Source organism: Prionailurus bengalensis, chromosome A1, assembly GCF_016509475.1.
Source record: "Prionailurus bengalensis isolate Pbe53 chromosome A1, Fcat_Pben_1.1_paternal_pri, whole genome shotgun sequence".
NCBI classification, from domain to species: Eukaryota; Metazoa; Chordata; class Mammalia; order Carnivora; family Felidae; genus Prionailurus; species Prionailurus bengalensis.
Window position 1 is genome coordinate 129564083 of NC_057343.1, and position 14143 is coordinate 129578225.

Genomic DNA, 14143 nt, shown 5'->3' on the forward strand with positions numbered 1-14143 from the left:
TCATTTTCCTTCAACCTGAAGTACTTTCTTTAATGTTTCTTGTAGTAGGGGTTTGTGATAAATTCAGCCTTTGTCTGAAAATGTTATTTTGCTTATATTTTTGAAGGATATTTTCACTTGATAAAGAATTTTAAGTTGACAGTTTTGTTATCTTTCAGCACATCCATTGTTTTATACCTTGTATTCTTTCTGATAAGAACTCAGTAGTATTTATTTTAGTTTCTTCTGTAAATAAATCTTTTTTTTTCTGTAGCTGATTTTAAGATTTTCTCTTTACCATTAGTTTTTAGCAATTTGATTTTGATGTGCTTTGGTTTTGTATTTCTCCTGCTTGTAGTTTTTTTGTTTTGTTTTGTTTTGTAGATTTGTTTTATTGATTTGGAATATTTTTACTCATTATTTCCACCCCTTTCTGTCTCTTCTCTGTGACTCCACTTACATGTATGTTAGACTGCTTGATATTGTCCCACAGCTCACTGAGGCTCTAGTTCAGCTTTTAAGTTTTTTTTCTCTCTCTTGCATCAGTTTGGAGTTTCCACTGCCTTGTTTTCAAAGTTATTGTTCTTTTCTTCTGCAGTGTCAAATTTTCTGTTGGGCAAGTCCATCATATTTTTCACCTAATATATTTTTCACCTGTATAAGTTCCACTTGGTTCTTTTTAATAGTTTCTATTTTTCACTTTATGTTCACTTTTATGTCTTAGAATGTATTTATAGTAGCTGTGATAAAGTCTTTGTATTTACCACCTAATTAATGAACAATTTCTATCATGTTTGGGTCTGTTTCTGTTGACTGGCATGGTCACACTTTCTTTCTTCACTTCTTGATTGGATGATGAACATTGAAATAATGTATTGCTTACTGTCTGGGTTTTCTTGTCCTCCTTTTAAAAATGTTGAGTTTTGTTTTGGAGTACTTGAAATTACATGTTAATCAGTCCAAACTTTTAGAGGCTTATTTTTAAGTTTTGTTAGGGTTGATCTAGCAGTGGTATCAAAATAGGCGCTTCTACAATGATGAAAATGTTTTATATTTGCTCTTTCCACTTGAAATGTGTCTAGTGCAATTGAGGAACTGGATTTATTTTATTTTAAATAATTTAAATAACAGTGTGTGGCTAGTGGCTATTGTATGGTCCAATGCATGTGTAGAGTCACCTCTGCTCTCATGCCAACTTATCCTTACTCCTAAAGAGTGATCTTTGATCTTTCAGAAGTGTTTATATATACCGAATGCCCTGTGTGTTCAGTGAGGCATCTCTAGCTGATTAGAACTTGAATGTCTTTTAGTCTCAGGCAGTCTCAAGCAGTTGTTCAGTTTATAGCTCCTAGTATTTACTCTTTAACCAAAAATTGACCTTCCTGGCCCTGTATTATCTCACCCTACCCTCATACAGCTTAATACTCAGCTGTACACTCAAGTGGTCCCCTCTACAGATTTCTAGAACTTTTTCTGTGTATATTCTGGTATTCTGCCTCACAAATTCTGGCCTCCTCAGAATCCATAAACAACATCTCTCTAGCACAACAAGACCACCAAATCCTGCTTGGGTTCACCCATTCTGTGCAGAACCCCATAATATGCCTTGGAAGAAAGCTCAGGTAATACAGCACTTACCTCATTTGTTTCCCTTCTCTCAGGGAGCACCATACTGTACTACCACTTGTTTAATATCTGAAAAGTTTAGTATTTTTTGTTTGGATTTCTAGTTGTTTACGGCAGAAAGACTAGTGTGGTACCAGTTACTCCATCTTGTTCTCAAGCCAGTAGACTGTGTTTTACTAACACCTCTATTCTCAACCCAGTGATAATTGTTGCTGCCTTTGTTGGAAGCTGTAACACATTAAAATGTTGAAGATTTTTCAACCCAGCAAAATCACAGATTCTGTCTATTTATTCTTCATAAGAATAGCAACTGATTTGGGGATTCTGCTATTTACAAAATTTCCACAACAAATAGTTATTCAATGTTTGTTACAAAATAGTTAAAATGTTAAGTACTTACTTAAACAGGGTATAAGTATTGAAGAAACTTTATTTCTTCTCTGAGATGAGAAAGAAGGTGAATATAAATTTGGTACATTTATGTTTTTAATAAAATGGAATAAATAATCCACCTGTTAAGCCACTATTTAAAGTCCACTGTTTAAGGAAGATGGCGGCGTAGGAGGTAGGAGGACGCTGGGCTCACCATGTCCTGCAGATCACTTAGATTCCACCCACACCTGCCTAAATAACCCAGAAAACCGCCAGAAGACTAGCAGAACGGATTCTCCAGAGCCAAGCGCAGACGAGAGGCCCACAGAAGAGGATAGGAAAGGCGGAGAGGTTGTGTGCGCTACACAGACTGGAGGGAGGGAGCCGGGTCATAGGGGCAGCCCGCCGGCCAAGCAGAGCCCACCAGTCTGGCTTGCAAAAGAGGAGGGGCCGGTCGGAGTGTGTTTGGACAGCAAACGGGACTTAACATCTGGAGGTTATAAGATAACAGCTCTGCTCGGAGAGGGAGGGCTGAAGGACAATGGGAGGGAAAGTTGCTGAGCCCTGGGAGGAGAGAGCTCAGTTTGGTGGGGAACAAAGGCGCTCGCCAGCGCCATCTCCCTCGCCCATCCCCCAGCCAAAATCCCAAAGGGAACCAGTTCCTGCCAGGGAACTTGCTTGCACCTCGCAAACACCCAACGCTGTGCTTCTGTTGATCCATCCCTCCGGCGGGCCTGACTCCCTCCCAGTGCTGCAGGGCCACTCCCGAAGCAGATCTTCCAAGGAAAAGCGAGCTGAGCCTACGCCTCCTGCCCCCGTGCACCTTGCCAATACACCCCAGCTAATACGCCAGATCCCCAGCACCACAAGCCTGGCAGTGTGCAAGTAGCCCAGATGGGCCACACCACTCCACAGTGAATCCCACCCCTAGGAGAGGGAAAGAGAAGGCACACACCAGTCTGACCATGGCCCCAGCGGTGGGCTGGGAGAAGACATCCGGTCTGACTGGGCCCCGCCCACCACCTCAAGTTATTCAAGGCAGCACAGGGGAAGTGCCCTGCAGTGCCGCACCACTCCAGGGACTATCCAAAATGACAAAACGAAAGAATTCCCCTCAAAAAAAAGTCCAGGAAATAACAACAGCTAATGAACTGATCAAAAACGATTTAAACAATATAACAGAAAATTAATTTAGAATAATAGTAGTAAAATTAATTGCTGGGCTTGAAAACAGTATAAAGGACAGCAGAGAATCTGTTGCTACAGAGATCTAGGGACTAAGGAACAGCCAAGAGGAGCTAAAAAATGCTATTAATGAGCTGCAAAATAAAATGGAGATGACCACACCTCGGATTGAAGAGGCAGAGGAGAGAATAGGTGAAGTAGAAGATAAAATTATGGAAAAAGAAGAAGCTGAGAAAAAGATTAAAAAATCCAGGAGTATGAGGGGAAAATTAGAGAACTAAGTGATGCACTAAAGAGAAATAATCTACGCATAATTGGTATTCCAGAGGAGGAAGAGCGAGGGAAAGGTGCTGAAGGTGTACTTGAAGAAATCATAGCTGAGAACTTCCCTGATCTGGGGAAGGAAAAAGGCATTGAAATCCAAGAGGCACAGAGAACTCCCTTCAGACGTAACTTGTCGACCTTCCGCATGACATATCATAGTGAAACTGGCAAAATACAAGGATAAAGAGAAAATTCTGAAAGCAGCTAGGGATAAACGTGCTCTAACATATAAAGGGAGACCTATGAGACTCGTGACGGATCTCTCTACTGAAACTTGGCAGGCCAGAAAGGAATGGCATGAAATCTTCAATGTGATGAACAGAAAAATATGCAGCCGAGAATCCTTTATCCAGCAAGTTTGTCATTTAGAATAGAAGGAGAGATAAAGGTCTTCCCAAACAAACAAAAACTGAAGGAATTCATCACCACTAAACCAGCCCTACAAGAGATCCTAAGGGGGATCCTGTGAGACAAAGTACCAGAGACACCGCTACAAGCATGAAACCTATGGACATCACAATGACTCTAAACCCATATCTTTCTATAATAACATTGAACATAAATGGACTAAATGCACCAGCAAAACACATAGGGTATCAGAATGGATAAAAAAACAAGACCCATCTATTTGCTGTCTACAAGAGACTCATTTTAGACCTTCAGATTGAAAGTAAGGGGATGGAGAACTATTTATCATGGTACTGGAAGTCAAAAGAAAGCTGGAGTAGCCATACTTATATCAGACAAATTAGACTTTAAATTAAAGGCTGTAACAAGAGATGAAGAAGGGCATTATATAATAATTGCAGGGTCTATCCATCAAGAAGAACTAACAATTATAAATATCTATGCGCCGAATACAGGAGCCCCCAAATATATAAAACAATTACAAACATAAGCAACCTTATTGACAAGAATGTGGAAATTGCAGGGGACTTTAATACCCCACTTACAACAATGGACAGATCATCTAGACACATGATCAATAAAGAAACAAGGGCCCTGAATGATACATTGGATCAGGGGACTTGACAGACATATTTAGAACTCTGCATCCCAAAGCAACAGAATATACTTTCTTCTTGAGTGCACATGGAACATTCTCCAAGATAGATCACATACTGGGTCACAAAACAGCCCTTCATAAGTATACAAGAATTGAGATCATACCATGCATACTTTCAGACCACAATGCTATGAAGCTTGAAATCAATCACAGGAAAAAGTCTGGAAAACCTCCAAAAGCATGGAGGTTAAAGAACAACTTACTAAAGAATGAATGCGTCAACCAGGCAATTAGAGAAGAAATTAAAAAATATATGGAAACAAACGAAAATGAAAATACAACAATCCAAATGCTTTGGAATGCAGCGAAGGCAGTCCTGAGAGGAAAATACATTGCAATCCAGGCCTATCTCAAGAAACAAGAAAAATCCCAAATACAAAATCTGGGGTGTCTTTGCTGCTCTGCTTCTATTTCCTTTAGGTGTAAAGGAAATAGAAGCAGAAGGAAATAGAAGGAAATAGAAGCAGAGCAGCAAAGACACCCCAAACCCAGCAGAAGAAGAGAAATAATAAAGATCAGAGCAGAAATAAACAATATAGAATCTAAAAAAACTGTAGAGCAAATCAATGAAACCAAGAGTTGGGTTTTTGAAAAAATAAACAAAATTGATAAACCTCTAGCCAGGCTTCTCAAAAAGAAAAGGGAGATGACCCAAATAGATAAAATCATGAATGAAAATGGAATTATTACAACCAATCCCTCAGAAATACAAGCAATTATCAGGGAATACTATGAAAAATTATATGCCAACAACTGGACAACCTGGAAGACATGGAAAAATTCCTAAACACCCACATACTTCCAAAACTCAAACTGGAGGAAATAGAAAACTTGAACAGACCTATAACCAGTGAAGAAATTGAATCAGTTATCAAAAATCTCCCAACAAATAAGAATCCAGGACCAGATGGCTTCCCTGGGGAATTCTACCAGACATTTAAAGCAGAGATAATACCTATCCTTCTCAAGCTGTTCCAAAAAATAGAAAGGGAAGGAAAACTTCCAGACTCATTCTATGAAGCCAGTATAACTGATTCCTAAACCAGACAGAGACCCAGTAAAACAAGAGAACTACAGGCCAATATCCCTGATGAATATGGATGCAAAAATTCTCAATAAGATACTAGCAAATCAAATTCAACAGCTTATAAAAAGAATTATTCACCATGATCAAGTGGGATTCATTCCTGGGATGCAGGGCTGGTTCAACATTCGCAAATCAATCAATGTGATACACTACATTAATAAAAGAAAAGATAAGAACCATATGATCCTGTCAATCGATGCAGAAAAAGCATTTGACAAAATTCAGCATCCTTTCTTGATAAAAACCCTCGAGAAAGTCGGGATAGAAGGAACATACTTAAACATCATAAAAGCCATTTATGAAAAGCCCACAGCTAATATCATCCTCAATGGGGAAAAACTGAGAGCTTTCCCCCTGAGATCAGGAACACGACAGGGATGTCCACTCTCACTGCTGTTGTTTAACATAGTGTTGGAAATGCTAGCATCAGCAATCAGACAACAAAAGGAAATCAAAGGCATCAAAATTGGCAAAGATGAAGTCAAGCTTTCACTTTTGCAGATGATATGATATTATACATGGAAAATCCGATAGACTCCACCAAAAGTCTGCTAGAACTGATACATGAATGCAGCAAAGTTGCAGGATACAAAATCAATGTACAGAAATCAGTTGCATTCTTATACAGTACTAATGAAGCAACAGAAAGACAAATAAAGAAACTGATCCCATTCACAATTGCACCAAGAAGCATAAAATACCTAGGAATAAATCTAACCAAAGATGTAAAAGATCTGTGTGCTGAAAACTATAGAAAGCTTATGAAGGAAATTGAAGAAGATTTAAAGAAATGGAAAAACATTCCGTGCTCATGGGTTGGAAGAATAAATATTATTAAAATATCAATACTACCCAAAGCTATCTACACATTCAATGCAATCCCAATCAAAATTGCACCAGCATTCTTCTTGAAGCTAGAACAAGCAATCCTAAAATTCATATGGAATCACAAAAGGCCCCGAATAGCCAAAGGAATTTTGAAGTAGAAGACCAAAGTAGGAGGCATCACAATCCCAGACATTAGCCTCTACTACAAACCTGTAATCATCAAGACAGCATGGTATTGGCACAAAAACAGACACATAGACCAATGGAATAGAATAGAAACCCCAGAACTAGACCCACAAACGTATGGCCAACTCATCTTTGACAAAGCAGGAAAGAACATCCAATGGAAAAAAGACAGTCTCTTTAACAAATGGTGCTGGGAGAACTGGACAGCAACATGCAGAAGGTTGAAACTAGACCACTTTCTCACACCATTCACAAAAATAAACTCAAAATGGATAAAGGACCTGAATGTGAGACAGGAAACCATCAAAACCCTAGAGGAGAAAGCAGGAAAAGACCTCTCTTACATTAGCTGCAGCAATTTCTTACGTGACACATCCCCAAAGGCAAGGGAATTAAAAGCAAAAATGAACTATTGGGACTTCATGAAGATAAAAACCTTCTGCACAACAAAGGAAACAATCAACAAAACTAAAAGGCAACCAATGGGATGGGAAAAGATATTTGCAAATGACATATCGAATAAAGGGCTAGTATCCAAAATCTATAAAGAGCTCACGAAACTTCACACCCGAAAAACAAATAACCCAGTGAAGAAATGGGCAGAAAACATGAATAGACACTTCTCTAAAGAAGACATCCGGATGGCCAACAGGCACATGAAAACATGCTCAACGTCGCTCCTCATCAGGGAAATACAAATCAAAACCACACTCAGGTATCACCTCACGCCAGTCAGAGTGGCCAAAATGAACAAATCAGGAGACTATAGATGCTGGAGAGGATGTGGAGAAACGGGAACCCTCTTGCACTGTTGGTGGGAATGCAAACTGGTGCAGCCACTCTGGAAAACAGTGTGGAGGTTCCTCAAAAAATTCAAAATAGACCTACCTTATGACCCAGCAGTAGCATTGCTAGGAATTTACCCAAGGGATACAGGAGTACTGATGCATAGAGGCACTTGTACCCCAATGTTTATAGCAGCACTCTCAACATTAGCCAAATTGTGGAAAGAGCCTAAATGTCCATCAACTGATGAATGGATAAAGAAATTGTGGTTTATATACCCAATGGAGTACTATGTAGCAATGAGAAAGAATGAAATATGGCCCTTTGTAGCAACGTGGATGGAACTGGAGAGTGTGATGCTAAGTGAAATAAGCCATTCAGAGAAAGACAGATACCATATGTTTTCACTCTTATGTGGATCCTGAGAAACTTAACAGAATCCCATGGGGGAGGGGAAGGAAAAAAAAAAAGAGGCTAGAGTGGGAGAGAGCCAAAGCATAAGAGACTCTTAAAAACTGAGGATAAACTGAGGGTTGATGGGGGGTGGGAGGGAGGGGAGGGTGGGTGATGGGTATTGAGGAGGGCATCTTTTGGGATGAGCACTGGGTGTTGTATGGAAACCAATTTGACAATAAATTTCATATATTATAAGTAAATAAATAAATAAATAAATAAATAAATAAATAAATAAAGTGATTTTTTAAAAAAATCCACTGTTTAAAAAGTCACCTGTACCCTCTTCTATTGTCTTATCATTGCCCAGCAGTCCATTCTTGTGCAGTCCTTAGAACATTGAAGAAGACAGCATTGTTGTCTTCATTTTACACATGAGGAAACTGAAACACAGAGAGGTTAAGCAACATTGATGGGGTCACATAGCTAGTACATGGCCAAACTGGCATTTATATGCAGGTAGTCTTGCTTCAGAGCCCATGGTCTTTTTTTTTTTTTCATGTTTTTATTTAAATTGTAGTTAGTTAACATACAGTACAGTATTGGATTCAGGAGCAGAATTCAGTGATTCATCACTTAAATACAACACCCAGTAGAGCCCATGGTCTTAACCACAAACTTTCAGAAAGCCTATCAATGTGAACAGTATACAGATGAGTACTTGACATGTAAATATTTATATATACACAGTCACTTCATTCCCATTTTCAGATAAACTGAGATTGAAAAAAGTTAAGTGACCTTCTTGGTGTCCCAGCTAGTAAGAGGTATTTTGGCATTGCAACTGTGTTTCAGGGACAGCGAATGTGTGGATGGTCATCAGGGTGCTATTTTTTTAAATGAAAATGTGTAATATTGGAGACAACAGTAGGTCTGCTCATTAAGTAAATTGTGGTACAATGCAAGTGAAACAACTATCTTTTTTTATGTTGAAAAATACTGTGAGGGGAAAAAACCAGCAAATAGGGGTGCCTGGTTAAGCACCTGGCTCAGGTCTTGATCTCACGGTTTGTGAGTTTGAGCCCCATGTTAGGCTCTGTGCTGACAGCTCAGAGCCTGGAGCCTGCTCTGGATTCTGTGTCTCCCCCTCTCTGTCCCTCCCATGCTCATGCTCGGTCTCTCTCTGACTCTCAATAATAAATAAATGTCAAAAATAATAATTTTTTTAAAAAGCAGCAAATAAAAGGATTTTTTTTAACATATAAACATTTATCTGAAGGAAGACCTGTTTGCTCTTGGTTTATCTCTACACATTGAAACAAACATACTGTTTTTATTGATGAACATATTGAGACGTAAGGTGTTGTTCAAAGGAAATATAAGGAGGAATTCTTATTTTATTGTAATTTCTACTGTAAAATAGGCTTTATTAAAAATGATGTTTATCTTTAAGTGCAAAAATTCCTATTTTTTCTACCTAAGTACTTTCATTTTATCTATTACAAATATTTACAAAACTAGATTTCCTTTCATACATGATTTATGTTCTGTTTAATTTTCCTGGAAGCCGTTAGGAGGGGTCTGGTAAAAATTAGTTTTTAAAAAAAGAAAAAAGAAGTAAATTCTTTTCTAGGAGAAATTATAATCTCCATGTTTTTCAACTCTGAAATTTTTCATCTATCTTCATATGTTAAAATAATTAATGTATTCATATTGGCTTTTTGTTTGCCTAGATGGCTATTGTTGGCAGTTAGCTTTGGCTCTCTCCCACTCTAGCCTCTTTTTTTTTTCCTTCCCCTCCCCCATGGGATTCTGTTAAGTTTCTCAGGATCCACATAAGAGTGAAAACATATGGTATCTGTCTTTCTCTGAATGGCTTATTTCACTTAGCATCACACTCTCCAGTTCCATCCACGTTGCTACAAAGGGCCATATTTCATTCTTTCTCATTGCTACATAGTACTCCATTGGGTATATAAACCACAATTTCTTTATCCATTCATCAGTTGATGGACATTTAGGCTCTTTCCACAATTTGGCTAATGTTGAGAGTGCTGCTATAAACATTGGGGTACAAGTGCCTCTATGCATCAGTACTCCTGTATCCCTTGGGTAAATTCCTAGCAATGCTACTGCTGGGTCATAAGGTAGGTCTATACCAAACTGATTTGGTAGAGTAATGGTGAATGAAGAGAAATGTGAAAACAGAGCAAAAGAAAGAACAGCTCTCTGCCCTCAGTTTTCCTTTATGCAGAAGCTAGAGGCTTATGCCAGCTGGAAGACTGCAGCAGTAGAGCTGAGGTAAATAAAGCAGGCATGGGCAGCTTCAGGCCATGTCACTGATCCTCTTAAACCAAAACCAAACAAGCTGCATAGGAACTTCTCAGTAGCGTTTTGCTACCTGTGGTTGGTTAATAGTGTAAGTTCAACCCTGTCCCGTAGCTTTCATTCTGCTCCAAGAACTTCCATGAAGACACAGTAGGTCACAGAGGGTACTAAAGTGTATGGAGATGTGGAAAAGTATTTTTGTCTACTTCCAGTATCTCCAGTATCATATTGAGAGATTTCCTTTTTTAAAATTTTTTTTTAATTTTTTAATGTTTATTTTTGAGAAAGAGAGAGAGAGAGAGACCGAGTGTGGGTGGGGGAGGGGCAAAGAGGGAGACAGAATCCCAAGCAGGCTCCAGGCTTTGAGCTCCCAGCACAGAGCCTGATGCGGGGCTCGAACTCACAAACCCCAAGATCATGACCTGAGCCGAAGTCGGATGCTTAGCCTACTGAGCCACCCAGGCACCCCAAGGGAGAAATTTTCTTTGTGATGCATCGTCACTTCACCTGAGAATTCAACAGGATGCTTAAAAATCTGACAACTCTTGGGGCACCTGGGTGGCTTAGTGGTTAAGCATCCAACTTTGGCTCGGGTCATGATCATGCAGTTTGTGTGTCCGAAACTCACGGCAGGCTCTGCGCTGACAGCTCAGAGCCTGAAGCCTGCTTTGGATTTTGTGTGTCTGTCTCTCTCTGTCCCTACCCTGCTCATGCTCTCAAAAAGAAACATTAAAAAAATTTTAATGTGTGTGTGTGTGTGTGTGTGTGTGTGTGTGTACATCTCACATATTCTTTATCCATTCATCACTGGATGCTGCCACAAACATCGCGGTGCATGTACCCCTCTGAATCTGTATTATTGTATCCTTAGGGTAAATACGTAGTAGTGCAATTGTTGTATCATAGGATACTTCTATTTTTAACTTTTTGAGGAACCTCCATTCTGTTTTCCAGAGTAGCTGCACCAATTTGTCAGTGTTGTCAAATATTAGTTTCATTATCATTCAATTTTTTTCATACATAACATATATGTTAAGGAAATTTTTTAAAATACAGATAAGCAAAAAGAACATTTAAAAATATTACCCATTTCAAAGGAATTAAGATAGAAGAGGAAGAAGGAATCAGTAAAGATAAAAGATGTAATGACTATATTTCATCTGTTTTTAAGACGCACATCTTTTCAAATTTTAACAACTCTGAAATGAGGATATGTAGAGTTTGCCCTTTTTAGTGGGATATGTAACAATGATGCTTCTTAAATCTAAAATTCAGTGTTTTGATTGTATTCAGTGAAATACAGTAATTTGGGGGTATAGATCTTTCGAGGTAGAATAGCAACTCTTAGGGACTGAACTGCATTGTACAAATAGCTTGCACTGATTTGAGGAAGCATTTTTTTTTATTTTTTTAAATGTACATCCAAATTAGTTAGCATATAGTGCAACAATGATTTCAGTAGATTCCTTAGTGCCCCTTACCCATTTAGCCCATCCCCTCTCCAACAACCCCTCCCATAACCCCCAGTTTGTTCTCCATATTTATGGGTCTCTTCTGTTTTGTCCCTCTCCCTGTTTTTTATATTATTTTTGTTTCCCTTCCCTTATGTTCATCTGTTTTGTCTCTTAAAGTCCTCATAGGAGTGAAGTCATATGATTTTTTGTCTTTCTTTGACTAATTTCACTTAGCATATTACTCTCCAGTTCCATCCGTGTAGTTGCAAATGGCAAGAGTTCATTCTTTTGGATTGCTGAGTAATACTCCATTGTGTATGGATAGATAGATAGATAGATAGATAGACAGATAGATAGATATAGATCTACCCCATCTTCTTTATCCATTCATCCATCGATGGACATTTGGACTCTTTCCATACTTTGGCTATTGTGGATAGTGCTGCTATAAACATGGGGGTGCATGTGTCCCTTCATAACAGCACACCTGCATCCCGTGGATAAATGCCTAGTAGTGCAATTGCTGGGTCGCAGGGTAGTTCTATTTTCAGTTTTTTGAGGAACCTCCATACTGTTTTCCAGAGTGGCTGCACCAGCTTGCATTCCCAGAGGAAGCCTTTCTGAGAGTGCCTCTCTGCCACTGGTGTCTGGGGCATGCGAAACTCTGACTCCATCCTCCTCCTCCTCCTCACTGCCACACCACCCCAGAACAGAAAGGGACACAGATGGGACTTGGGTCTGGCGCTTTAGGGGGTGGCAGTAGCATCCATGCTTTAATTCCCACAGAAAAAGATTGGTAGGAGCATCTTTCTGAGGCCATCGTCACCTTCACTTCATCTCCAGCAGAAAGTGCAATCACTTATCAGTTGTGAGCCAGAATATAGCTGCTAAGCTTAAGATCTTTGAGAGAGTGACTTATGCTCTTGTGTAGTATTTCATGTTAAGTAGTTTCACTTCTTGGGTAGTAAATATTTTTATTTTATGGTCCTTCACACCTTATTATGGTATATGATGGCAGAGCTGTTTAATTCAAAGAACACTGGTATATTATCAGATAGTTTTTTTTTTTCAACTTTCCCTGTGCCTATCTATATATTATTTAAATGTAAAAGCAAGTATCATATATATACATTTTTATTGGCTTTTTTATTTTCATAAAACCTATTAGTTTTTATTTAGTTTCATAAAACCTAATTCTTCTAATTAGAAATTTAATAATTTCTTTCATTAATATATATATGCAGGAAATCCTAAAGAATGAAAAAAATAGAGAAGTCGTTAAAAGGAAAAGCCAAGACCTTTATGAAGAGGAAAAACTCCTTAGCAAAGAGAACGAAGAAATTTTGGCTCCACCAGTTCAGACTCAGATCAAAGGCCATGCCTCTGCTCCATACTTTGGAAAGGAAGAACCCTCAGTGGCTCCCACCAGCACTGGTAAAACCTTTCAACCAGGATCCTGGATGCCACAAGGCGGCAAGAACCCCAATCAATGAATGCACTGTGGTAATACTTCATTTGTATGTAACTTTTTTAACAATAAAATAAATAAAGATTACTTTGTTATTTTCTGACTGTACAATAGTTCCCTATCCCAGTAAGCTTAGAATTCATTTTTAGTATGCATAAGAAATGTGAGGTTATGAACTATAGAAACCTTTTTTTAAGATTTTTAAGTTCTCTCTCCACCCAACGTGGAGCTCTTTTTGCACACTACTGACTGAGCCAGCCAGGTGCCCCTAAACCTGACTTCTTTTAGACTTAACTCCTTCATTTTCTTTAGTCATCATTCTGTTTATTAATTTGTCTGTTAAGATTGCTCCCTTGAGAAGGATCCTGTTAAGATTGCTCCTTTGAGAAGGATCCTGTCACTTTAAATGCTCAGTACATTTTGGATCCTTATGATCATTTAGGAGCCCTAATGTATGTATCATGATAGAAATAAGGGTAGTTAGTGAGCTCTCCTAAATTACCCAATTAAAAAAAAAAAAGTGAGAAGACTGCTTGTAAGATTCTAAAGGATTAATAAAAAACATGATCTTGGATTATGTGAAGGCCAAGAAAATTTAGTTGAGAAATGGATATGAAAAAAAAAAAAAAGGCCATGATGAGTGGATGAGACTAAAACTAGCTTATGGCAGGATTAAGGTTGGCGTTTGAAGTGAGGAATTAGGACCAATACAAGTAGCCAATCTATCGCAAAAGTCTTTTTTTTTTTTTTAATTTTTTTTTTTCAACGTTTATTTATTTTTGGGACAGAGAGAGACAGAGCATGAACGGGGGAGGGGCAGAGAGAGAGGGAGACACAGAATCGGAAACAGGCTCCAGGCTCCGAGCCATCAGCCCAGAGCCTGACGCGGGGCTCGAACTCACGGACCGCGAGATCATGACCTGGCTAAAGTCGGACGCTTAACCGACTGCGCCACCCAGGCGCCCCGCAAAAGTCTTAAACAGAGAAATGGTACAACTGGAGTTCTAGGAGATTAAAAATTATCTGAAGAAAATGAAACATAGGGTTCTGAGCAATTCCAG

General features: G+C 38.8%; 1 protein-coding gene across 1 annotated transcript in view; it reads left to right on the top strand.

Annotated features, from left to right (window-relative positions):
• NDUFAF2 (NADH:ubiquinone oxidoreductase complex assembly factor 2) overlaps positions 1-13190 on the top strand; it is a 170925-nt gene extending 157735 nt beyond the window's left edge. The window contains exon 4 of the mRNA XM_043590945.1: positions 12859-13190. Within this exon, the coding sequence (XP_043446880.1) occupies positions 12859-13107 (249 nt within the window). The 3' untranslated portion in view covers positions 13108-13190. The remainder of the gene's footprint in view (positions 1-12858) is intronic.
• Positions 13191-14143: the final 953 nt, after the last annotated feature.